At 35.5% G+C, this 26,702-nt stretch overlaps 1 protein-coding gene across 2 annotated transcripts in view; it reads left to right on the top strand.

Moving 5' to 3' along the window:
* Mthl1 (adhesion G-protein coupled receptor methuselah-like 1) overlaps positions 1–26,702 on the top strand; it is a 142,408-nt gene that overhangs the window by 97,246 nt on the left and 18,460 nt on the right. For both annotated transcript variants that reach the window (XM_072888995.1, XM_072888994.1), the window contains exon 5: positions 16,601–16,785. In XM_072888995.1, coding sequence (XP_072745096.1) covers positions 16,601–16,785 — 185 coding nt within the window. The remainder of the gene's footprint in view (positions 1–16,600; positions 16,786–26,702) is intronic.

The following is a 26,702-nucleotide window of genomic DNA, read 5'->3' as shown; positions in this document are numbered from 1 at the left end:
CTTCTGAGTACGTTGCTCGAGCTTCGTCGCGCTTCTCTGACAACGATAGATTGCCTGCTAGAACGTTCGCTCTCAATAAATTTAATAATCCTGGCTTTCATCGGCGATTTTTATCCGCGCCGAAGAATCGATCTGTTTTGTGCTCTTATAAAAGAACAATCTTTGATGAATGGCCGCCGTAATGTACTGCTGACATTCTTATTGTTATACTTATCCGTACAACTTTAACAGAAAAAAAATGACTAGATGTTACAAACTAATACACAACTCTTATTATTTCGTGCACTATTTGTTTCTTCCGGAATTCCAAAGATTGCCATTTCTTTTGCTCTCTACAGGCATTTACAGGAGAACAGTATTTTACTTTACTATTATTTTTTACTCTCTCTTTCTCTCTCTCTCTTTAAAGAGATCATCCGAAACTTAAAAGTACTTCGCTTTTTTGCATACTTTTAGTTCTAAGAGAAATAAAGTGGATAAAAACAATGCCTTGAAATAGCAAGCCGAACGAGACGAAATGAGACCAAATAAGTCACAGAGACATCACAAATACGTAACGCGATTTTTTTTTTCGTCGCGCCCTCGATCAGCCGATCGACTGCGTTTGCCGATGTTAGGTACTTTTTTGCGCGAGTTATTTTTAAGCGACGATTTCGTTTTCTAAGCAGAAATGAGATAAGAGAGGAGGGACAGTCTCGCCGAGTTCCGCCTCGGCGAGATAACGGACATCGGAAATTCTCGGAAAAACGTTTACTCAGAATCATCGTTTGAGATGGACAGTTCAAATACGTCGCGAACATCGGCAAGAAAGTCTCTTTACTCGCTGAAACTAATTGACTGGTGCAACGCGTAACGGGGTCGTTGTAGCAAACTCGGCGCTGCTATTCATCGGTTCTTCCTGGTCTTTCTTTCACAAAGACTTTTTCTCAAGAGTATCCCGAGAGTTTTCTTATTTTGCGAGAAACGTTATTCCCAGAAGGCGATAATAAAATCTGTTTACCATCGAATTTCTCGTAGTTAGATATCTCGTAGTATATATATATATATATATATATAAATATACACGCGTTTTATTGTGTGTATTTTCTCTCATGGAGTTCTTTCAAATACTTGTTTTTTTATCCTTCTATTTTTGTTACGATTATAGAGAAACTGAAAGAAAAATTTATTTCATTGAGAATTTGGCTGCGTCATTAAATTCGCCCTTGACTCGTGAATATCATACATAATGCATAAAAATAAAATAACATATATATACTTTGTACGTTCAACATATATATATATATATATATATATATATATATATATATATATATTTATTATATGCATATAAAAATATATCTATTTCTCAATTAAAATATAATTATGAAAAATGCAAATTGACCATATATATTGTTGAAAAATATTACTGATTAAAATAATACCGAATTATATAATGATAATTTATTTAATCAATCTCGTGCTATGTTAAATCTTTAGATACGTACGCGTGTGAGAGAATATAAAGACTATTCAAAGAATGCACAGGGAATATAAAAGTTTTCGATAGTTTCGCTCGAGAAGGCATTCTAGAGAAACTTTGGCAAATCCGACAGATAACGAGAAGGTCATGAATGCGTAACAAGGAGCTTGGCAATGTGGGAGGCGAGGGGAGCGAGTAGTCTCGTGGCTTTATATGGAATATAATTCCTCCGATAAATAATTCCTACAGTCGCGCGATGCCTCAAAATCCCCCGTCTTCGACGGTCTACTACGACCAATAACAACCCCCTCCCTCTTTCTCTCCCTCATCGGAGCCCCGAATGGTACTCCGGCTCGGAGAAGTCGCTTCCTAAGCCGGATTCAGGCCTAATGGTTCGCGCAATTATTCCTCTCTGAAGGGAGGCCGCCGATCAGACAGAACCGTCCCGATGCGCCGGTTTCTCATCCGGCCCGACGTTTCGCTAATGGTGAGCAAACTGCATCGCCAAAGTTGCGCATCCGCTAAATGCGGGGGCGGAGGAGACGCGCCCGTAATCTCTTTTCGTGACAGACGCCCCGCTCGTAAAGACGAACCGCGAAACGGATCTGGATCGGCGCGGCGGCCTCGCCTTTCTTTGTTCGTTTCATTTGCGGGACCACCGTGATAGGGACAATGATACATCTGGGTTTCTAAATGGCCCACGGGCCAATGATGTGGACACAGATACAGATTTATCTCTTATTCAATATTGAGTCATGCAATCTGATTGAGTTTTATTTGTGTAAATTTATTCAAATTTGGAAAAAAAAGTTTGAATTTTTCATATTTTACATCTAATAATATTTTATACATATGTATATACGTTGTAAGCGTTTTGTAAAATCGATCTTTGACTTTTAATTTCTTTAATTTTTAATTTAACTTTTAATCGATCTTTAACTTTTTAAAAAATTTCGGACTTTTTTAATTCTATTTTATAAAAAAAAAAAAACAAAAAAAAAAAAAAAAAAACAAACAAACAAACTTTCTTGTGAAATAAATGAATTTTTATAAAGTACCTGCTTTATGCATATATATGACTTTAAGAGTCTCGAATTTTTACAAGTCGGTTTTATAAAAAACTTTTTTAGCTCGTTATAAAATAGCTGAACTTTTATATAAAGAATGTATTTTATATATGTATATTTCCATAATTATAAATTAATTGGTGTTCATGAAAATCTATTTTGTTAAATTTTCTAATGCGCACTGTTCCAAGCATTTGTATATAAATTAATATTGATTTTTAATTTGCAATCAAGTTATCTAATTTCCTTTTAATATTTGCATTTTAAATTCTTTATCGATTTCTAAACCTGTAGCGAACGTATGATGTGTTGTCAGAGAACTGTATCTCGATCGAGTTACCGAATGAAAAAATCAATACGCACAGATCATCACAGCATCGTTTATTGAAAGTCATTCGGCCTAATGTGTTTCTTCAACTTATTTCTTACGAAGCCATTTGAATGCGCCTCGTATTGTATATGCTAATGGGCACTTATATCCTACAGCATGTTATGCTGAATTATTATACTCTTGAATGCTCTGGCGCTCGACTTTCTTGAATCGTATTTATGCAATCTCAAAGAGAAATTACTAAACACTTTTGGAAAGAAATTTTCTCATCTCTGTACTTATTCGCCTCGGTTTCGTAATCAATCAATTTTTTTACGATACATTCGCTAAAATTATTTATTCAAATCCAAAATATCTTTTTAATCGCGTTTTCACACTCGAGATGTCTAGACATTTTCCAAACAAACTTGCCGGGCTATTATTTGACCTTCGAGCGATTCTCCCTCGCAATTTTCGAGTCACGTTTTCGTAATAAAAAAAAAAAAAGATACGCGCTGGCACATTATCATTTTGACTTTCGCCTCTCCATCATCGTTGCACGGTAGATGATTTGCAGCTGCGACACGACGATGTGCTCAGCAAAAAGTGAGGAAAGCAACGGGAAGCCACCGACGCGACGGTCGATTCCCCGTCCTTGGTTTTATCGCTCGTAAAGCTCGGTCCGCACGGTCGGCGGCTGCAACGGCCACGGATCGTATATAAACCCCATACCGACACCCTTCTCGTTTACGCTCGTAACTCTTCCCGATCTTCCTTAGCCGCCCACGTGCACTACCATCGGCGATGGTGCACGGAAGCTCAGCGGAGCGGAAGTCGAAATGGTGCAAGTGCTCGTTAATATGCGACTCCGATAAAGCAGCACCCTTACCTTAAGTATCTTCGCACCAAGTATCTTTACATTAAGTAAGTGAACAGCACTTCTCAAGGCTGATCTAAAACGACAACTGCAACTTGCTATATAAAGACGCGCTATTTATATTAGAATAATTATAATGAGAAATTCATATCTTTTATACTGTTTAATTTAATGTCGCGAGATGAAAGTGAAAAATTATATCGAGAAATTAGAATAATTATTTACAATCACGTAAGAAGGTATATATATTTTTACTGAAATATCTCTCGGATATCTTTTATACGAACGCAAAGGATTAATTTTGTCATAAGAGCAATAAATGTATCTTCTATATCTTTATTAAAGATGAGAAATCTGATGAGCAATTTATATGAAAGATATTTTAAATAAATATAGACCTAAGACACTGTAAATACTTCATCAATTTGCTTCATCGAATCTATCAATCTTGCTTTTATTAGTTATCAATCTAATTTAGGAGAAACGGTCCTGCACGAGACGCTGACCACAAGATCGACGTGGCTCAATCGACTAGATGTCGAAGGGGGGTCCTTTGATGGGGGGACCATTCAACTCACCCTACGATCTCCCATTTACATTGGCGGATAGTGTAAATGGCCATTAGACTGCCATGCTACCCGCAAAACCGATGTATGTGCGCTCGCGCGCGCACGTCACTGATTGGCCGATTTTCCTTAACAATCATCGCTGACAAGATTGTCACCGTTCGGACTGTGATCGTGTCGACGATAAATCTATAACGCCTGGACTAACGCTAATCAATCACAAGTCTGTCACACACCGTCGTGACGGATATTCTAGTGTCATGGGTCTTTCTGAAACTGTAAAGATAAAAAAGCTGTTCTCATCCGTTGTGCAGAATTTAGGTATCGCAGAAATTTATTAGGATTTACACGAGTGTCTTCACAGGAATAACGTCAGATTTATCGAGCCATTGTTCACTGGTATCTGCGCGATTCTCCCATCTCGCTGCACAGTTCCGAAAACTTTCTCTGGTCAAAACAGTCTCTCTGAACTTTTTATTCTTTTTCAATTCAAACGAAGGAATATTTTGAAACTGCGAGGAATTTACAATTTTTAATATTGTATGAAGAACAGGGAGAATAATATAGCGATTATAGCATCGAAATTAGAGATAAACCATGTTAATTCCGAAACGCATATACCATTAATTGCAATAGCAAATTGAACGAAAATTAATACTTGAGTTTGAGTATTATATTTATTTTTTAATTTTAATTTAATTTAATTTTATATCATTTATATCATTATATTTTTTTCCACACACTTTGAATCTTTATATTTAATATCACTTTCGGCTGTTCATATCCTAAAAGTAAACTTAATAAAGGAGCTTTCTACATACTGGAAATCGATACTCAAACCACTTGGAAAGTGGTTCCCATCAATGAAATCCATACCACATTTCGCGATATCCGTAACAGAATCTAAACAAGACTGAAATAATTATCCCTCCGGTCGGAAGCAGGGAATCGAGCCGAAACTATCATACAGTTGGAAACTCTGGACATTATATTCTCGCGGTGTACGGGGAAGCGAGTTATAAAATGGGATAAACTCGCGAGAAAACAAGCGACCTTCCTGTACTATTGGATTCTTATCTGGGAAAGTCTCATCGCCTTCGAGAGGAAACAGACGCTAGACAGGCAATTCCGCGGAAAGAAAGCCGTATTCAGACAATAATTTTGCGGCCGATCGAATTATACGCGAACAAACTATCCCTGTCGCGCCGTTTCTATCGTGCCACCCTTCTCGCCTGGTCGTGCAAGCGAGTCTCTCTCTTTCCCTTTCTCTTTCTCACCCTCGACCCTTCCTGCCATCCGCCATAAACTTGGACGACGCGCCCGCAATTCCTCCCGCATTCACTACTGTTCCGCATTTGCGGCCCTTCATTTGCAGATAACCGCTCGTGGAACCCCCGAACAATCAGCCGTGCCCCAGAGTGCATCCTTCCATCCATCTCTTTCCTTCCTTCCTTCCTTCCTTCCTTCCTTCCTTCCTTGCTTCTGCCTTTTCTCAGCTTCCTTCTGCCCTTCCGCTCTATTTATATCAGACAACAAGTTGGATAAGATTTAAAGAGAAATCGTAAGAAAAAAAGTCAATATTATCGATTTATGGTCGGCGAGAACTATGAAAGTATCTATGCAAAATGCTCAAATGTTATATTTTTGTCACATGTAAAATTATATGAAAAGTATAAAAAAAAATTACAAGCTTAAGAAGAAAAACACATAATACAAAACACATGGCTAAGTTCAGGGTTAAACAGGAACTGTCTGTGTTGCGTGTCGTTACCAGACATGCGGGAATAACGAGGGGTGTTACGATAGAACTTGGGGTCTGTTTCGTGTCTGTTCCGCGGTTTTTTTTTTTTTTTTTTTTTTTACATAACATAGCTAATTATATTCGAATTTCGTAATCTATCTGGAAATACGTATATATATATATATGGATTTATTTAAGTTTTAATTATTACACGAAATGTTGTCGCGTGTAAAATTATTTATTAATGATTTATAAAAAGAATTACAAAGTGAGAGGGAAAATTGTTTCTCGCACATGTCTTTCTCGTCTCACGTCGACCTCTCTTTTTTGTTCATCTCTTCGTTTGCGATTTTTAATTTGCTCTGTCTCTTTCGACCTCGTGTCCTTATTATTGTAAATAAAAAAGTCGCGTACACAAACATCGTCATCGGGAAAACACGTGTTCGACGGTCGAGAATTTTAAATTAACGGTCGATATGACAAAATGACATATATATACAAAATAAAATATATTCTTTACAAAAATGTCTTTTACACAAAAATAATTCCCCACATATATAAGTAATGTATATAGGTATAATTATTTTAAAGGAAATTTTTAACATCTTTGCATTTCTAAGGTATGTTAGCTTCATGTAAAAATATTATATGAAATGTAACTTTTTCAAGTCAAGTTATCAGAAGACTAGATTAGAATTGGACAGCAAAAAGTTAATTTGTAACTAATATATATGTATATATATATAAATATAATTTTGAATATCTATATAAATTAAAGATTATTGAATAAAGAACATTACTTGAAAATCTATATATTTTGCGCACTAGTATTAGTAAATTTCAGAAATTGCGCTGAACATTATCTATTGCGAAAAGGACAGCGATATCGAAGCGACTGATGCGGCTGTTCGACGGTCGTGAATCTTAGATCAGCGTAAAAAGCGCGGTCATAAATTCGCGATTCCGCGCTCCGACATTACGCGTATAGATCTATTCCAGTTGCCCGAACGATTTTACATCTCTGATAAGAGGATGGGAAGCCGTTGTTCTCGAAGATCGATGTTCCGGCGCGCGCCCCGAGAGACGAGAGAATGACACCGCATAAATTCTCACCCTCGTCCCGGATAACGCGGGATGACGTTTCGAGTTCCCTCCTTCGAAAACCAGCTGTACTCGATGAATCGAGATTTCGATGAGCTATGTCTTTCATTTCCTTTCTCTATGATCCAGATTTGCACAGGCTTCTCTACATTCACCTGCTAAATAGACAAGAGAGAATCAATAGCGAGGTCTACTCTCAATACATCATAATATATCATAAATATATTGATAATAAATCGATAATATAATTAGTTGACGAAAACAAGATATAGTTAACGAGGTCTATTACATTTCTTAAAAGGAAATCAGTTTACAGTGAAAATTAATAGTACTTCTTTATAAAAATGATAACGTTAGTTAATTCGATTTATTTTAGAGTAATTCGAAAATTAAAATTTACTATCGAATTTATTAAATTATAACAATGTTAATCCTTAATTACAGCTACATTTTTATCACCTAATTACTGATCTCGAATTAGTTGACTTCAATAAATACAGTTATTTATTACATTGATATTTAGAAAGGATTTTATTTTAAACATTAAAGTTTTATAAAAATTATGTACAGCAATTTTAATAAAATCCAGACATGTTTGTATTTTACGAAGGAGAAAGTCATAAATTTTATGATCGAAACTGATAAACTTTTTTCTTAACTGATTACGTCACAATGATTCTTATATCACAAAAGAGCAAATTCGATTGTAATTCTTGCTGACATACTGTAATAATATTTTCGAAAAGCATTAGAATATTGACAATCCATCTTATTCGAAAATGACTTGGGCATATCGCACGTGACAATACAAAAGATGCTTCGATCCTCTTGTTTTTCGGACGTCAACGCTCTAGAGTAGCAGGACAAACTGGTCGAAGAAAGAGAGCTTGTCGCTCCGCTAACTCTCGGTGTTTGTTTTCCTTTTGGTCCCTCCTGTTTTTCCTCCATTAGCGACTTTACCATCTCTGGTTCTATACCCTTCTAACGGCTCTCTCACCCTTCCTCGCTATCGTCTTTGTCGTCGTTTTCCTCGGTTACCCCACGTCAACAAACACCTGACTACTTCCCGTGACTATCATCGGAACGACTTCTCAAGTTGCCTCGTAGACATCATGGCACCCCCTATGGCTTTCCACCTCGATTTGTTCGCGATATAAAATCCGCATATCGACTGCGAAATTGCCTCCTACTCCTTTCATAATATCGCGGCATATCAAGCATTCTCTTTTTTCCAGCGATTATCTATGCAAAGACGAGAAAATAGCATGTGTTCTATAATGGCTGAAAGCAACCTAACCACCATGTCGTATACACTTCAAAAGCCGACTATCTCATTTTTTATATATGAAGATATATCAAGTGACTTGTTTTTATTAATATACACTATAATAGAGAATTTATAATTCTCATTTTATTTGCATCTTTCAATTTAAATATCGATGTTTGAAACTTTAGAATAATTTATAACAGATTTTTAGTTAAATATATGTTTGTTTATCTCTCTGTAAATTATAAATTACCTAATAAAATTAATTTTTACGATACATCGCAATACATATTTCAAAGGATAAAGAAGAGATTGTTTTCTTATACAATCTTTATTTAAATTGGCATTTCAAATATACTTCTATTATCGTAAACCAGCATTCTCGGAATTTTTAAATCTACGTCGCTTTTGCGTGTAGATGATAAAAATACGGTTTTAGTTTGTCGAAAAGATACGTTTTACAAATTCCACAAACATTTATTTTTAAGATATCCCACGCACTATCCGTACGGCCATATATCTGTCAAAGTTGGGAGTATCATCACTATCGTCATCTTCACTTATGATTGAAGTTAGAAAGCATGTCGAAGAGACCAGACTTCCAACATCTTCGTCTTATGTAGTCTCTGATTATGCAATAGCATTCCTCGAACCAGTTATGCCAAGGACGCATACCACTCGAGTACGTGCAGCTGCAGGTATCCCCCGACATCGTTAGATCGTGTCTAAAGAATCAAAAACAATCCTTGTAAGTGAAAGGGGCAACGATCAGAAATACCAGTTAGTCTGGACAACTATAAATATATTAAATGAATTCTGTCATACTAAACAGGATTGTCAGAGATATCAATAAACCACATGTTCCTATGATATTTATGTACATGTTTATACGATATTTTATAAAACGATCAAATGTATGTTTCTTTAAATGTTTTTACGAGTTCACAACTTCTTTTTCTCAAGAAATTGAAAAATAAGAAGAGATATTTTATATTCTACTGCGAGGTTGTTTTCACTTGACATGTTTATTTTAATAATTTGATGCGAGAGTCAAAGGAAAATAATTGACGAATAAAATTTACTCACCACAAAGGCATGTTTATCATGTTCGGAATATAAAGAATAATAATTCGATTGCAACGGGCGATTTGTCTCGATTATACGTTTGTGCGTTCCGGGCTGTGCTTCCGATATTTTTCGAATCTTCACCTACGCGTAGCGAGGTCGATCGCAATTTTTTCGTGTTCCTTGCGGAAGTCGAAGCTGCTACCATGATAACGAAATAAGCCACGGCACGCCTTCTTCTTGTATCCTCGGTTGAGAACCCATCGATTGATTCCAGGCGTAATGAGAGAGAAGGAGAGCGAAAAGCTGCCTGAAGCCACTTATTGCCGAGCAAGAAAGTTCGCTGTTCGTGCCGCACGCGATAAGTAGTAACGACACGTGAAACCCTCCGATAATTACCGTCATTCCGTGATGCTGCGATAGAGGCCAACGCTGCAACTTGGATCACCCCTCTTCAAACATTAGCGTGAATGCAAATTCCAATTTTTTTGTTTATGATTTGTGTGTAGATGTAATACAATACATATGATTTTTTAATAATTATAGACAAGAGATTTCATCATTGAGATAGTTAGGGTAAACTCGGGCAAGATGGCCATAGTTTTTTAAAATGCAAAAATCAAACTTTTATTTTTGTTATTTTTTAATAGCGTTTGACATATTATCTTCACTGAAGCTTAAATTACGTAATATTATCGGAATTAAAAGGAAAATATTTAATTGAAATTTTATATTATCAAAATAGTACAACATAAGCATTGGCGATCTTACCCAACTTTTAAGGAAAAGATGACCATAATATTTATAAAAAAATAATGAAAACGAAAATAAAAATTATAGGTCGTATAACAATTTACATATCTTTATAATACGTCTAACGTTGATTACGATAGCTTAACTGTAATTTATTCGATGTTATAACAGTTTTTAGTGGACACATGAAAAACTTTGCAGGTAGTCAAAAGTAAAAATATGATATAAGATTCACAATATCGTTACTTCGAACAATGTATGCACATAAATGCTACTGTAAATATCGATTATCTTTGATAATGACTAAAAAAGCGCACTATGTAGCGATTATTGAAAAAATTACAGCCTATGGCCATCATACCCTAGTTTACCCTAATTGTATGATTAAGAATAAAATTATAACAAATGCTCATTTTTAATCGTTATTTATAAACGACAGTGAAATGAAAGACAACGTGAGATATTATAAAATGCATAAAATGAAATGTAAACTTTTGTCTTTTATAGTTTTATCGATTATTCGCACGAAGAATATATTATTATCTCTCTTCTCTCTAGGAAAGTTATGCGATATATTTTATGGTCTATCTTCGCACTTATATGAAGCACGTTTCCGCATGGAATTCCACGCTAGAGCGTTCCATAGCCTTTTTCTCCGACGCGAAAATTCTTAGTACCTTTTTCCTGCTTCTCGAATTACTATCGCGGTCTGGCCGCGGTAACAGAACGGCATTCAAGAGCGATCGCGCGGATGAGTAGAAAAGCTAGAAAGCAGAGGGAGGGTAAGAACGAGAAGAGGGTCGGATATTTCACGATGACAATGGTGAGCCCCACTATCATTATCTTCATTCTCGTATCCGTAATCGACCTCTAATTCCGGAAGTACAATATCGATTATCCGGAAATCGAACCGGCTGCGATATATATATATATATATATATAATATAGAAGAGAAGCAACAAGCGTTTGCCGCATATTCCGATACGAAAGACTGCGTTTTCGCGAAATTTTCATCCGACGAAAGAGAACGCGATGTGTACGACGAATATAAATTGTCACGTTCGTTGATTATTACTAATTGAGGTCGATTTCTTACATCTTCGTTCCTTTGTATGCCTCGTAGTATTCCATGCGTTTGGGGTTCAGGGACGTTTAATCGGCAAGGGTGTTCTTAATTGCTCGCACGAACTAGCTGAATCATAAATGCTCGCATGATATTTTCGACACGCGATTGGAATCTTAATCACGTAAATAGTTACTTATTCGACGATTTAATGAAGAAATTGACGTTATATATGATAACATTTAATGGCTACAAAATTTTGGAAAAAAAAAAAACATTTTTAATTACTTGTAGCATTAAAATGTGCATAAAATATATAAAATTTGCATAGCATAAAATACTGTCATGATATAACTCACAGTCAGATAGATCAGGGGATTAGATATACTTTTATTAAGAATTCGCATAGATTTGCATAGATTACACATTGAATAATCCCATAAAATAAGTCCCTAAGTAATTTATAATTTATTAGACTGTAAAATTTCTTGATTTATAATAGAAAAAAAAAATAAAACGTGTCGCCAGCGACATGGCAGAGGCGTTAATAAATAGTTAAACGAATACATGGGAGGATGTAGATTAATTGATGTTCAGATTAAGAAGAGACGTAAAGGATAATGAGGGACAAAGGATAGACAGATGTCTCGATTGACGGTGAATGAAGGGTGAAGGATCTGTTGAGCCGAACGTTTTCGCGTCTCGACGGAAAGTTTCCGCGTACTTAAGAGCTCTCGAAACTTTTCAATAAAGTGTAACTTACTTTCCATACGTCTCGAATGACAAAGTTCACTCCGTCATTTTCGTTTTTTGAAGGAATTTCGGGGAGGGGGAGAGGATCCTCGAGACTCTCTCGAATGTTGTCGATAATCATTTTTGATGTCTCTTAAAGACGTTCTCAGTATGTTCTTTTTTGCTTTTGTAATACGATTTGCGCGTTAATGTTCTCGTAAGAGCATTGAAAGAAATAGTAAACTAGGATATGATGGCCATACGGAAAAGATGGTTATAGGCTGTAATTTTTTCAATAATCGCTATATAGTGCGCTTTTTTATAGTCATTATCAAAGATAATCGATATTTACAGTAGTAAATTATGTGCATACATTGTTCGAAATAACGATATTGTGAATCTTATATCATATTTTTACTTTTGACTACCTGCAACATTTTTCATTAGACGTATTATAAAGATATGTAAATTGTTATATGATCTATAATTTTTATTTTCGTTTTCATTATTTTTTTATAAATATTATGACCATCTTTCCGTCCACTATGGTCATCTTTTCCTTAAAAGTTGGGTAAGATGGCCAATGCTTATGTTGTACTATTTTGATAATATAAAATTTTTATTAAATATTTTCCTTTTAATTTCCATAATATTACGTAATTTAAGTTTCAGTGAAAATAATACGCCAAACGCTATTAAAAAAATAACAAAAATAAAAGTATGTTTTTTGGATTTTAAAAAATCTAAACTAAAACTATGGCCATCTTACCCGAGTTTACCCTAAAGAATATCTTACATTAATTTTTTAAAGCTTTAAAGGAGATAGTAACTTAAGAATATCATTAATCGCGAGTTAACTCGCACTTTAACAGGTACCTTCGCGCTTATCACTTTATTGTGAAATTATATTCTACTTTAATGCAAAATGTCAACGTAATAAATAATATCTTCGTGTCCATCTTCTGCGTAACGAACCTCCTTCCCTCCCTCTCCTGTCATACTATACTACGTTCTCCACGAGACACCGCCGAGTTTGGCGGGTATCTCTAACGGCCGACACTGCCGCTAATTGCCGTCCGTATAATTACCATATCGGGGAGATAAATATGGAGCTCTTAGCTTCTCTACGGCCAACGAGAGACACAGTACGCTGGCATTACGTCTGCGCCGTTTAAACGCCCGGCGCTCGGAAAGATAGAACGGAGGGGGATAAAATATTAGCTCCGAAGACACGAACAGCGCGAAGACTCTAACAAACTAATCTACTTGTCGACGATCTGCCTTACGTTTACGTATTAATAAATGTTTCAATCTCTTTCGTGCTTTCGTATTGTTCTTTCGCAGTGATTTGTCTATCTAAAAGTGGACTGCTGGAGAAGAGAGTGAAAAAGATCAAAGCAACTTTCCAGTTATAATATCACCGCGTAATAAAGAAGAGAAGTAGAATTTGTAATGTAATTCTAGATTTATGTGGCTGCGATATTAATTCTATGACTTCAAGTTTGCTCTCTATATATTTATCTTGAATATTATGAAATACTTAATCATTGACAATTTTAAAATAAAGCCTGAGCATGTGGCTACGTAATAGGCTATTTTCACTAATAATCCCCGTAGCAATGTTATTATGTCTTGGCTGCTGTATGCTTCTGCGTATTACGAGAAGAAAGTAATATCTCAAAGAAAAAAAAAAAAAGATTATAATTAAGGCCCTCATATAGACTCTACAATAGCTGTTACGAAGGATCAAAAGATTAACAATGGCTATCTGACGTCTATTTAATAACCGACTTCGTTACCTCGGCTTTACAAACCTCCATGCGTGTGCTCCGAGACTCTTTCGTCGGCCAAGCACGAGATACAATTACAGGATGCGCATATTCTGTGACAGTACACCAGTTTCCGTTTAAATGGGGCTTCGCTTCAAGAGGATTCATTATATCGCAAAAATAACTCGTGTCTCTCTCTCTCTCTCTCTCTCTCTCTCTCCTCCGTGCTCGGCGAGAGATCTGTGTATCGAGAACAGAAGAGAAAGTTGCCCAGGTAAATCCCCTGCTTCCCCACCGTCGCGGAACACACGCGAGTCCGCTTGTCGTTCGCATAATTGCCTCCTCAGAGACCCTATATCCTCGGTTAACTGCTAACTTACTCTTTACGCACAAACGCATGGCCGCGCAGCAATAAACGCATCCACGCGCGCGACCGACTCCCGCATGTGGATCCGCTAGTTCGCTAATTTTCTCTACCACAACGATATTTAACGTCGTTCTCCCTCGATCCCCGCATCGGGTTGGAATGCCTTCGGTTTCACCAGGAAGCGATGGTCAGGTTGAGAAATTATCGTGGCGCCGTCGTGACGACGTCGAAGCGAAACGTCGCGGTCTCCCACGCACTTACCATCTCTCTCTCTCTCTCTCTCTTCCTCCGTGACTCTCTTTTACTTAGAAGAGCAGCGAAGCAAAAGGATGAGAAAGAACGAGAGGACGACGCATGCCAACAGTGGCGATGCCTAATTAGCGATGCCAGAAATGAGATATAGGCACTACTAGGAAATTAGTATCTCAAGATATCCACCATCCCACTCGCCATTCCTCTCTTTCTCGATGGAATTTGCATTGATCGTACGTAGGACATCTTCATCGTATCGGAACGTCGCGTGCTAGAATTGAACACCAATCGCGAACTTTTGATGTCCGAGAAAAGTACACTTTCTGTAATTTATTCAAATAAGAACTCTAACTTCTTTTCATGGTTGCCAAATTGAATTTTTTCTTAGAATTTTTTTTTTTTTTTTTTTTTTAGTGAAAACTTTAATGAATGTCTCTTTTCCTTTGCTTATTTTTCATTTTAAATATCTTTTCATAATTGTATCTTAAATTAAGTTTCTGTTAAAATAATCTCTTATACTCTAAGGCAATATTGATGCAAAGCTATTTTACTTGTTTGAGAAAAAATTAATTTTAAATTAATCAGCGAAAGAATTTATAAGTGAAAATTAAAATAATATGAGAGATGCAATATGTAAATTTGTAATCTAACATAAGTGTATTTTATAGAGATTTGTATTGCATAATAATAATAATAATAACACACACTGTAATTATAAATTGTATGTTCGAATTGTCATTAATATTCATAACGATATGTGAGACTATGATGATATCTCTTTCCATGTAACTGCAAACCCTATTATATATAATATTGTATGCTAACAATTATACATTCAACAAACGTAAATAAATATGAGACATAATAATACGTAACGCGTTGATTGTTGTACATTTTATTACCTGCGAGCCATAAAATTATCTGACATAGGAAAACGCGACCGAATCTCTAAAAATTGTTCCAAAACTTTTACTTTCAAACAGGTTCAATGCACACTGCCACATATGTACGTGTATATCTGGATTAAACTCGATAAAAATTTATATAATACGTTGATTCAGACCGGATGTACAAAGAGAATATTTAAATGAGAATGTCTGTCTGCGCTAACTCGTGTCATCTAGTTACAAAGCTTTCACTGATGTAATTTCTGTATTTTTTCTCTATGCGAATATCGCAAATTATATAAAATTACCTACATTAACAGAATTGCGCTAACAAGAGAGTACATTATAAAATTTCTCCATTGTAAAAAAAGCACTGTACTATTTTTATAGAAAGAGCTAAAGATATAACAGAGGATATATATTATTTAAATTATATTATATTATTATTTTTCAAATACATTTCCAAAGTATGAATTATATTTATTTGTTTCTCAATATATGTGTTTTTAATGAATATTATTAATTAGAATTTCAAGAGAAAATTGTAACAGGAGTCAACTTAATTATTAGTGTATCTTCGTTGGTTTCATTCTGATTAATGCAATCATTCAATATTGCAGAATGATTTTCATTCTATCGATGAAAAATTTCATAAATATATCTACATACATTTGACTCAATTCTTTATTCATAGGATCCAATAAAAATGACTTTAATTCGTATTTTAAACTTCACTTTTTACGATACACTGGTTACGATAGTCGACATTTGCCGTGTCGTCGTTCACAGTAACGTTGCTACCGATAGGGTGCGATTTACGGGTAACAACCCCTCACGTGCTAAGCCCCAACGTTCATCTCCCTACCACGAGTGTCGTTATAGCAACGTTAAACTAGCCAGACAATGATAAAGCTTTACGATTTAGTCCGTTACGAGTGAAACTTAATTGCCGAATTCTCGCTCATTAATCTTTCATTTTAATAACTATGACGATTGATCGATGATAATAATAATAATAATAATAATAATAATAACAATAATACATATGTCTTTCTCAACTACTTTCTCACAATAATAATAATCTTAGCTTACTGTTGTTATTATTGTCATCATTATTATTATGTTCTGGACAAAGAAAACACTTATACAGATAGTCTTGGTCATTCTCTCTGCTATATAGCAAGGAAGAAAAGCGGAAAAGAGGACCGGATACGCGCGCTCGCCTCGATATTTTATTTCACCATGTATCTCACAACGCCCATATATTCTCTCCCTAGCGATCGCTACGCTCTTGGCTAACCTCGCCTTTCTTTGCTTTCAGGGATTTGCGACCGGTTAGTCTGGAGAAAGGTCAGGAGACCCTCAGGCTCCGGGTCTATGCCTGTTACGCTTGGGGTGGGCCCCTCCTGGTAGCTGGACTGGCGGCCCTTCTGGATCATCTTCCGTCTCAACCGCAATATACGTTCCTGAGGCCCCGCTTCGGCGAGAAGCAATGCTGGTTCTACGGTAAGTTCTTATATCGATCAGCCCCTCGTCATTTCTACGTGAACTGTTTCGCGGACACATAAATCTACCCCGTTCCGACGTTGCCCTTCAGTTCTCGTCACGCCAAACTATTACGATCCCATCAGATTTACATTCTCCGAGATAGACCTGAGAGACCCGACACGTACGTGATATTGTGAAAAAAAAAAGAATATTGAAAGAGGAAGGTGAAATCGAAATCAGATTAATTTGATTTTAAAAATAATATATAAATTTTCAGAAACTGTCATACTTTAGGCAATTTAGAATCGATTTTTTTTAGGGAAAATTTCGAAGCCTTTTAGTTACGTCAGTGTAAATTAATTTCTAATAAAATACAATTAATTGTCTTTACAATTCATTAAAGAGCTGACGATGTGATTTGTGTTTCAATTTGGTGACACGCAGTGTATAATAAGCGGTGTCAATATAACCGTACAAAACTGGTACACGCCTCAATTAAATAGAGCAACGCGTTTATTATGGTTAGCTCAATGATGCAATTGGCGCGAATTGCTTGCCGGACGATAGTTGGAGCTAGATCATTGCTTTAATTAAACTTGGCAACGACGCGGTTATAATCCAGAGATGGCTCTGGTCAGTGTTGTCTATGATAATGTATGATACCAAAATGCACCATTCTTGCAATTCAAAATGATCGACCGGTCCAATGGGAATTATTTATAACCACGTCCGCATAATTAATATCTGCGATACATTCGGTTCCCTTCAGACCCGATCCCCACTGTGACGAAGCCTTTACTATCCTCATTATCGATAAATGATTCAACTTGCGAACTGAATAATTGATCATTCCGACGATTAATATCAACGGCGAAATGTGACTTATCTTTGTGAATTAATTTATCTTCTCGCTATAATTAAAGTCGATGGTAATCTCACTCGCAAGAGGATATGTGAAATTGCTATCGATTTATAATAGATGGCGATCTTTAATCATGATTAATATTAATATGCATTTTATATTTTGTTTGTTTTAATAAAACATAAGCCGAATACAAATTATTTCCCTTTGATACACTCTTTATTGAAGAATACAAAACGAATCGGAAATCGACACAAGAGAAGACAGTTTATAGTCTTAACAAAAAAATTTAAATGCGATGTGGTAATTTTCAACTTAAATATCACATTGTGATTATATCTCAGATTAAAGATTATTCGGTAATAAGATATCGATTTGACAGACAATAATGGAGTTTATCATTGAAAGTAATACGTAGCGAGCAGACCGTTATCCGACAATCCCTTGTGATCCGATTATTCCGCCAATTAATAGAACTGGTCATCCGCGCTCTCCGAGTGCCGATTAAATTGGTTTTGTTAATCGATCGGTCGTGTCGAATTAATTGCTAATGAAGTACCGTCGTCCGGTATCGGCGCGACTGAGTGTCGAAAAATAAAATAATATCGTGGTCGTTATTACGTAGCCATCATTATGCGCGCACATATTCACGGATGACGGATTGCTTCTAAAAAAAATGTCACTCTTTTTCATTAGAATCTTAATTTTTGTCCCAATTATCTCGCGAAGAAAGCGCGCGAATGCGAATGCGAATTGAATTGGACGGATTATCTTAATTCGATCGAGAAGATATTTTATATTAAAGATAATAGAAAAAAAACCTGACATCCAGTGAATCGATAAATTGATAAAAAAAAAATATTTTTGGATACATGACTAATATATTTGATTTTTATTTTTACACAAAATACGCGTATGAATTGTACGAATATAAAATCAAAGGATTATTAATAAATTTATTAGTACAGTCGAATGATTGCTACTCAACTCAAGAGGATTACTACTCCGTCATTGAAATATTACATAATAAAAATCACGCAAGCTCTCTCGTGCATGATTCCCTCCCCCTGGTGGTATGTAATTATCCGGGCGTACAAATAATCGATTACAATAAGGAACAAAACAAGCGACCGCTGCATCGACTTCCGCACGGTGCGAGCGCGGGTTACTTTCGTAAGAGGATTACGCGTCGGCCGAAATATTGTATTTAAGTATGACGTAGGGTAGCTGAATATAAGAAGATCGATACCCCGAGGAGAGCCTTTAATACTTGGGATCCCCAATAATAACCGGCGCGGTCTGCCTGCGAATATCTGAATAAGCGCTAGCGCGCTTACGGACGGAGATAATAAGGTTCGACGTCGTAACCGGCAACGGATCTTTATTCCTCGAGTCCCGGCTACGGTTACGGGTTATTTAACGACCCGTTCGCCCATCCACCCGTAATCCACCCATCCCATAATCCGGCGCGTACACTCGGTGTCCTCCTGAAATCCCTCGCGTAGACGCGCCTACGTTATCGATGCATTAATTCCGCCACGTCGATCTATCGCCGTTGATTAATACTTACCTTTTACATGTCGGATCCAACGCGGATCCACCCCTCTGTCGCGGCCAGAACGAGAGACTGCAATTACATACAAACAAATCGTCCACCCTCGTCACGCGCGACACCGCGCCAATTTTTTTCCCTCATCTAATGAAAAAAAAAAAAGACATCAAAGAGCCGACGGGAATAATAATTATAGGTGCCTCCTGATTGTGGGCGCGGCGCGTTAATGATATTTTCCAACGCGCGTAAAGCAATCGCGACGTACAAAGCGCGGCCGCGTTTAAAGTGTTAATGATAAAATGATAAAACAAAGTGATTGTCTCGTGGGCGATTAAAACGCGACTAAAACAGCACCATAATTATCTGAAAAGAAATGTATCTTAAAATACACACACACACACACACAATTGTTCTATATAAATAAATTATCATGATATAGATAAATTAATTACTATATTTGCTATTATTTTTTTCATTTCAGTTTCACTTAAATTCGCAAAGATTTTTTACAAGATATGAACAAAAGTACAGTCAGTCAATACTAACAATGCTTTCTGCTTTCCCTTTTTTTCTTTGATACTCGACCTCCGTTCTTATATTTAAGATCATCCTAAGTTTTAGTTCGTCTTAAGACTCTGTTCAGCCAGATGATCAAATGGAATTTTAAAACTTTATTTAAGATGATCGAGCGAGTCCGACTATGAATACCGGTGAAAATCTTTTAAAATTTTTCATGAACGAAAGAAAAGCGATTTCACATTGTCAAGCTGCAATCTCTTCTACTCTTTCTCTATCGCCGTACAATTTCATCTTTTCTTTACAAAGAATACCTGGATGCGCACAAAGGCTACACCTGGCAGATAAGGCCACCCGCTAAATCGGGATAATGGTCCCTCGTGGAAAGCTGCGTTGGAACTATCGCAAGTTGTTTTTCGTGACACAATGCTGTTGCATTAAACGAGGGGCGGGGGGGAGGGGAGGGGAGGGGGTACTTGCGCGACAAACAAGCAACAAACCCTTCCCCTTTATCCCAGCAACCACGTTATACCCTATAACGGCATAGGCCGAGACGATGGGGTAGAGAGATAAGCCTTGGCGCCAGCTAGTCCAACCCCATCGTGCGAGAAACGGCCAAATCCCTCGTTTCCCCTCTATATGGCCCACATTAATAGGTATGCATGTACACGCGTTTATAAATGGGCCCCAAGACTGTCCCCTGTTTCACCGTTACATTTATATCCCTTACTTTCGAGATTATATTTATTTAACATCGATATATGAATAGCGCTCTTTTGTAACTAATAATATTAACGAATGTGAGATGCGAAATTTTCCATTGTTATTCTTAATATTGGATTTTTTGCCATATTTTTTCAGTCAATTTTTAATCAATGATAATGTCCAGGAATAGTTTATGAGTAATTAGCGCTCGTGAAAATAACGAGCTTCCAATAAATTAAATTACAAGTTCATAATTATTCTCTGACGCATATCATACGAAGCAATATATGTAGTTGCGTGTAAAACAGTCTCTGCTGTTAATATTATATGTGTAAAATATATATAAATTAAACTTGACGCTTTTTTGTTAAAGATATCTGAATATTTAATAAATTTTGCGTGATTTCGGTTTTTTAATGAGTAGTAATTAGTGGTAATTAGCTCCAGGCGCGAGCGTGGTAAAATATTATGAGAGGGTCGCATATTATTCAGGCGTTACGCGTCATAGATTTATGGCAATAAAATCACTCACAAAATTAGAATAAATAGCAGACTATATAGCTAATTTAATTACAACTGTTCTTACTATATTATTATCAGTTTGAAATATATAACTGTGTCCCTTGAGAATTCAGAGTTACATTGATAACCCTGTTCCAGCCAGACTAAATTTATCATGTGAGATTCATGAATGCTCTTTGTTTTCTCTGCACATACATATATGAATATTTGTACAGAGAAAAGCTTATAAACGGTCTTAAAATATTTTTGCAAAAGCTATAACTTTTATAGCGTGCATTTATATAATATAACATTATTAATAAATATTTTTCTTATAAAATAAATATTTTACAGCTGTCATCACACATCTCTCTCTAAAATACAAATACAATTTTTTAAATTGACAATTGTAATATGTATTAGAATATCCAATTCTTAAATTATATTATGTAATAAATTATACATAAAAAAAATTACTCAAAATGTTACATATCACACAAAATAATAATACATTATTAAATTTATATTCATAATAAATTGATAGAATGCATGTCTCGTTTAATATGATTATTGAAAGAGAGTTGAGGGAGGAATGAGAACACGGAAGAGAGACGATCGTACATAATGGCGATTAGAATAATCGAAATGGTAATGAAATGCAGAGGGAATTATCGAATGTAAGAGAGAGAGTCTCGGATGCAACCCTCGCCTCTAAATCGCTTCGAATCCTTCCTTATTTATCATGCAATTTCATTTATTACTCGACTCAAGCGAATGAAATGAATTGTAAATTCAAAGAATGTTCCTTATTGCGTCTTGTAAATTATTACACAGACTTACGTGTTCCCTAAGGGGAATATTATTGATGTAACTACCGTCGTTTATCGATTATATAGACATCATTTATGCTTTTCATTTCCGGATTAGACATTCATCATAGCTATTGATTAAACTTATTTAAAAATCTTAAATTTCAACAATATTATAATCTTATTTCAATACTACAATTGTCATTTCAAGAATAAAATAATTATTTTAACTCTAAAAAAATTATAATTTTTGATTTGTACATGTGTTACTTTTTCTATCCAACATTTTTTCCTCTCCATTCAAAAAAATTATTCTTCAATAACAAGAATATATTTTTTTTGGTTGAACTATATAAAATGTCTTTATTCAAGCAAATTTTCTTTATTTAACGCAATATAATCTCATTTCAAGATTTACATTTTGAAACTAAAGATATTGTCAAAGTAAGAATATTCTTTTTTTCTGTGTACTCTTATTGATTAATTATCTTATTTAATTATTAATTTAATATTGTACAATATATTATTTATTTTTCAACTTTATGCTTAATCTTTCAAACTCACTTCAATCAAAACACTTGGAAATATCCAATAATCAGACACAAGTCTGACGACGCGAATATCTGCGATGTAAATATGTCGAACCCGGAAGGTGCATAAATAACGCTTATATATATACAAAAAATACGAAGAAAAAAAAATAGCGTGGGATAACGGATAAAAAAAGATCACGTAACTAAGACAGGCGGCGACATAAAGCTCGTTTGGCGCCAGAGCTTCGCGACTAATCTCGCCCGAACGCTCTCGACGACACGAGCTAATCGGATTTGACTGCGGCAAGAACTGTAAAGTATCGAACGGCACGCGTGGACATAATTCATTTATGTTTGTTACGGGGGTGTTTGTTGCCGTGAAAGTGAGATATATAACTCGCGCGAAACAGTCATTGTTGGCGAGCTGCCAAACCCAGCAAATATAGACGACGATCTCCTCGCCCGCAAAATTCGAAAGCCGTTCCCCGTCGCGGTTTATCCCCTTCCCCCCTGTCTCCTCTCCCTTCTTTTTTTTTTTTTTGCTCGTAATGCCTTTATCTCCTCTTTTATGGTGCATCGTCGCGTATTCTTCTGCCGCGCAGACAATCTTGAGCAAAATGCACAAACTGGAAATATACTGATTTTCGCCAAATCGAAACGAAAGTAAAGAAGATTTTTTTTATATATAGTTGTTACAAATAATATTTATTTTTCAAAATGTGATGAATTTATTTCTTTGTCATTAATCTTTCAGAAATTTGCGCTCTAGGTGCGTTTTACTGCGTTTTATTGTAACTTTCGTTTCAATTTTTATAGTATTTCTATAGCATTCTTTCACAGTATCATTGTAGTTTGCGCGTGATCCGACATGTTTAATGGAAAAACTTTGTCGGTATCAGACAGCGGATAGCAAAGATTTTGTCCGATCCCGTTGCGGGACTAACTTGGAAAAAGTTAGGGAAGGTTTGGACGAATAACGTACGACCGTTGCATTTTGAGACGCTCTTGATGAAGACGCGTCGGATGAGAAAGAAGTCGGGACAGTCGAAAAGAAACCCGAGATACAAGACTTCTCTTCTCTGCATTCGTTTAATATTCCGTGCCTTGCCGGCGAACATCGGGATGCAAGTTAGCTCGGTTATCCGAACAGGGCCCGCTACACGATGTTCCGAAAGTTTCGTGACGAGCCGCCAAAGTTTGACGTTAAGCTCTCGCGAAAAGCGCCGGTTCCCCGTCTAACTGAGAGGTAAAAACCGCGATTATTCCAGCTGAAGGCAGACCTTTCGTTCCACTCGATGCGCAAAGCACGAGAATTGCATAGCAATAAGCGAAGACTTGATTATCCGTAACAACTGAAGCAAATTTTGAAGATCAGAAAACTTTAAACATATTTAAAAGATACAGTATTTAAAATATCTTTCACGATACATTCAGACACCGCTGAAAATTTTCTTGAATTTTTTAAAATTAATCCGATTACGAAAGATCTCTCTAATAAATTATATGTAGGTAAAAAAAAAATCAAATACATAAATATATTTAAATATATTTAAATAAGATAGACTAAAATTGATTACAAAGCTCAAATAACGACTACTTTGAATAATGCAAATTTATATTTGATCGTTTGATTTGTCTGTAGTTTTCGTTTCAAGCCTGCACGCATGTAATTCTCGCGTTTGTTTTATTTACATACTCGAATATAAGCCGTACATTCTGTTTATATGACCGTTGTTTGTGTTTATTAGCTAGTCACATGACACTGTTCGTATTTTTTGAATTATATTTATCTCGTTGAAAAACGCTTCGATAAATATAGTAAGAAAAATATTGGATATTGTTATTGCATATTTGTCGTTTTATTGGATTGTTAAATAGTAATGAGTTTGCAGATCCGATGCATGTGTCTTGTATAGATATATTTTTTTTTTTTAAATGCATTAAATTGTTTTATGTATACATTCTATTCATATTATTCATTGCATACATCATATACATCACGACTTTCGGAGAGAGATAGAAATTTTTGACAGAATAACTTTTTCAATTATTTTTTTTTACCACGTGTAATAATAGATTGTTATAGATTTTTACACAGTTAAATTGAAATCAATCGAAAATGTCAGAAGAAGTAGTTACCCTACATTCTATCTAAAAAAAGAATAGAAAATTAATTCCATTTAATCTCTCTGAAAACTATTGATTTTAGACATCATTATTTTTCTTAATCCACTAATCAATCTATAACAATGAACAAATTTAAAAAAAAAATTGTACAACATAATTTTAAAGTCTCTCTTAAATATGAAGTGATTTACGAGGACCGTTTAAATCACGGATATTACAAAGCTAATTTTAATCTCGATTGTATCTCGAAACCCGTGACAAATATTCTTCGCGCTCGAATTTTGTAACGGCTCGGCTAAAAAATAAATTGTATAATATTTCGAGAATATATTGATGAGCTTATCCTCTTTGTATATCATAGCTACAATTTTTACGACAGAAATTTCTCGAGTCGTTGCTCTGATATTTTATTTCTGTCACGAATCTATCGCTTCGAAATATCCAATTCAAAAAGTCGTGTCTTTCAAGCAGGTAATGATTCATCCGCTCTGATGCTTGCGTCCAATTTTTGTAATAATTTTTCCATCTTTTTCGAGAACCATCTCTCTCTCTCTCTCTCTCTCTCTCTCTCTTGAAAACTCTCAACTAGGTCAGTCACAATTTAATATCCGTGCAAAGAGTGAAGTGATGCATCACTACTAGTCGAAGCTTTTACGTCGTATTTTATTTATGGGTTTGTTTGCGCGGACGCGCCCTGTAGCCGATAAGTGGCTACGGACTCCTCGTGGAAGCCTGTTTCTGGCAGATTGCATCCGTAGTTATGGGGTTGGAAGAGTCGTCGGGACCGGTTGGTTGCGAGGGAGCGAATCACCTCGATAAAAGCGACTCGACCGTGAAGTCTCAGCCAGGGTTTCTATCGTCAAATTACTGTGAGGCCGATCGAAATAGTATACTATGCGTGTAAACTTTCACTGTCGTATTATTATTTAAAATATACTCGTATAATTATATGTATAAATAATCAAAATTTTCAGTAATTTTTTTATATTACAATTATACGTAATACATTATATTTGTTTTAACAAATTATTAAAATTCGATTTAATCACACTTTAACTCTTATAATATTTTTTTTAGTTTGCATATATATACTCTCTCTTTATATATATATATATTATATTATTTTAAACATAAATTAGAAGAGTAATAATAATAATAGTAATAAAATATAATATATATTTTAAACTTTATTTTAAGAATATATATGTGTTAATAAACATATTTTCAATATATATAATTATAATAGAATATAATATACAGAATAATCAAGTATCTAATTTTTAGAAACGATTTGTTTGTCATATTGTACGTGTATTAAAAATAGAGTATTATTGTCTTCTTCGTTATAAAACGTTTCTTTATAAATATATATAATAGATATTTTATAAAGAGTCATTTTCATAAAGCGGAATTAATATCGCCGCTTTAACATTGCAGTTATCTCTGTGTACTTTCGTGCACGTTGCATATCGATATAATCACAATGAAAAGATCTCGTAAACGATGTTGCTGAAGCAAATATGAATTCGCGATCGTACGTGCGTTATCTATCGCAAATATCTCTGTGTTAAATGGGGTGGATTTCGAATTTCTGTCTTGAACTTGAAATCCGAGCGTACCAGGCGCATGCATATCCCAGGAATCCAGGGAATCGCGCAGCCTTGCACCGGCCCTCGTCCGGTTGTGTGTATAACCGATTCACGATTGGCTAAGTGCACCCTCCGCGTGATTTACCATAATTTCTGCTAAACACATACCGCCCTTTCCCGAGCGGCCGCAATTTCGACGGCGGTCGCGTGATCGTCCCAGACTAGCCTCGTTGTAACCCCGTGCAAAGTTTACCACGCCCGATCGCGAACGATCGTGTGCGTCGTTCATCTTTACCTTATTTCGTGCCTTTTATTTTGTGCCTTCGATTTAATCGCGCTTCAATTCTTTATCACGTTATAAAATAAAACGCTAATTTCCTGCCTCTGAGAACGTCAATAATTCTTGTTGAGAAACACATAAAAAAAAAAAAAAAAAAAAAAAAAAAAAAATAGCGGGAATTTACAATTGAATGAGTGAAAAAATTTTAAGAGAAAAGGCGGTATAATAAAAGACAAAGGTTACAGTCGTTAGCATTGTTACCACACTTCCGAAACGCATTTCATTAAAGCACCGTGAGTTATGTATATATTTTTAACAATTTTAAACTTTTTAAAAATTTTACACGAATGTGAACAATATAATTCTGAAAATTATTTTGGTACAAAAAAAAAGGCAAAAATAATTTTACAATTTTAGGATATGAAAAAAATTGTATGATAAAATATGGCGTTTTGAATATA

This window comes from Anoplolepis gracilipes, chromosome 3 (assembly GCF_047496725.1).
Source record: "Anoplolepis gracilipes chromosome 3, ASM4749672v1, whole genome shotgun sequence".
Classification (NCBI taxonomy): Eukaryota; Metazoa; Arthropoda; class Insecta; order Hymenoptera; family Formicidae; genus Anoplolepis; species Anoplolepis gracilipes.
Note: the sequence above shows the minus strand (reverse complement) of the source record. Positions and strands in the feature narration are given on the sequence as shown.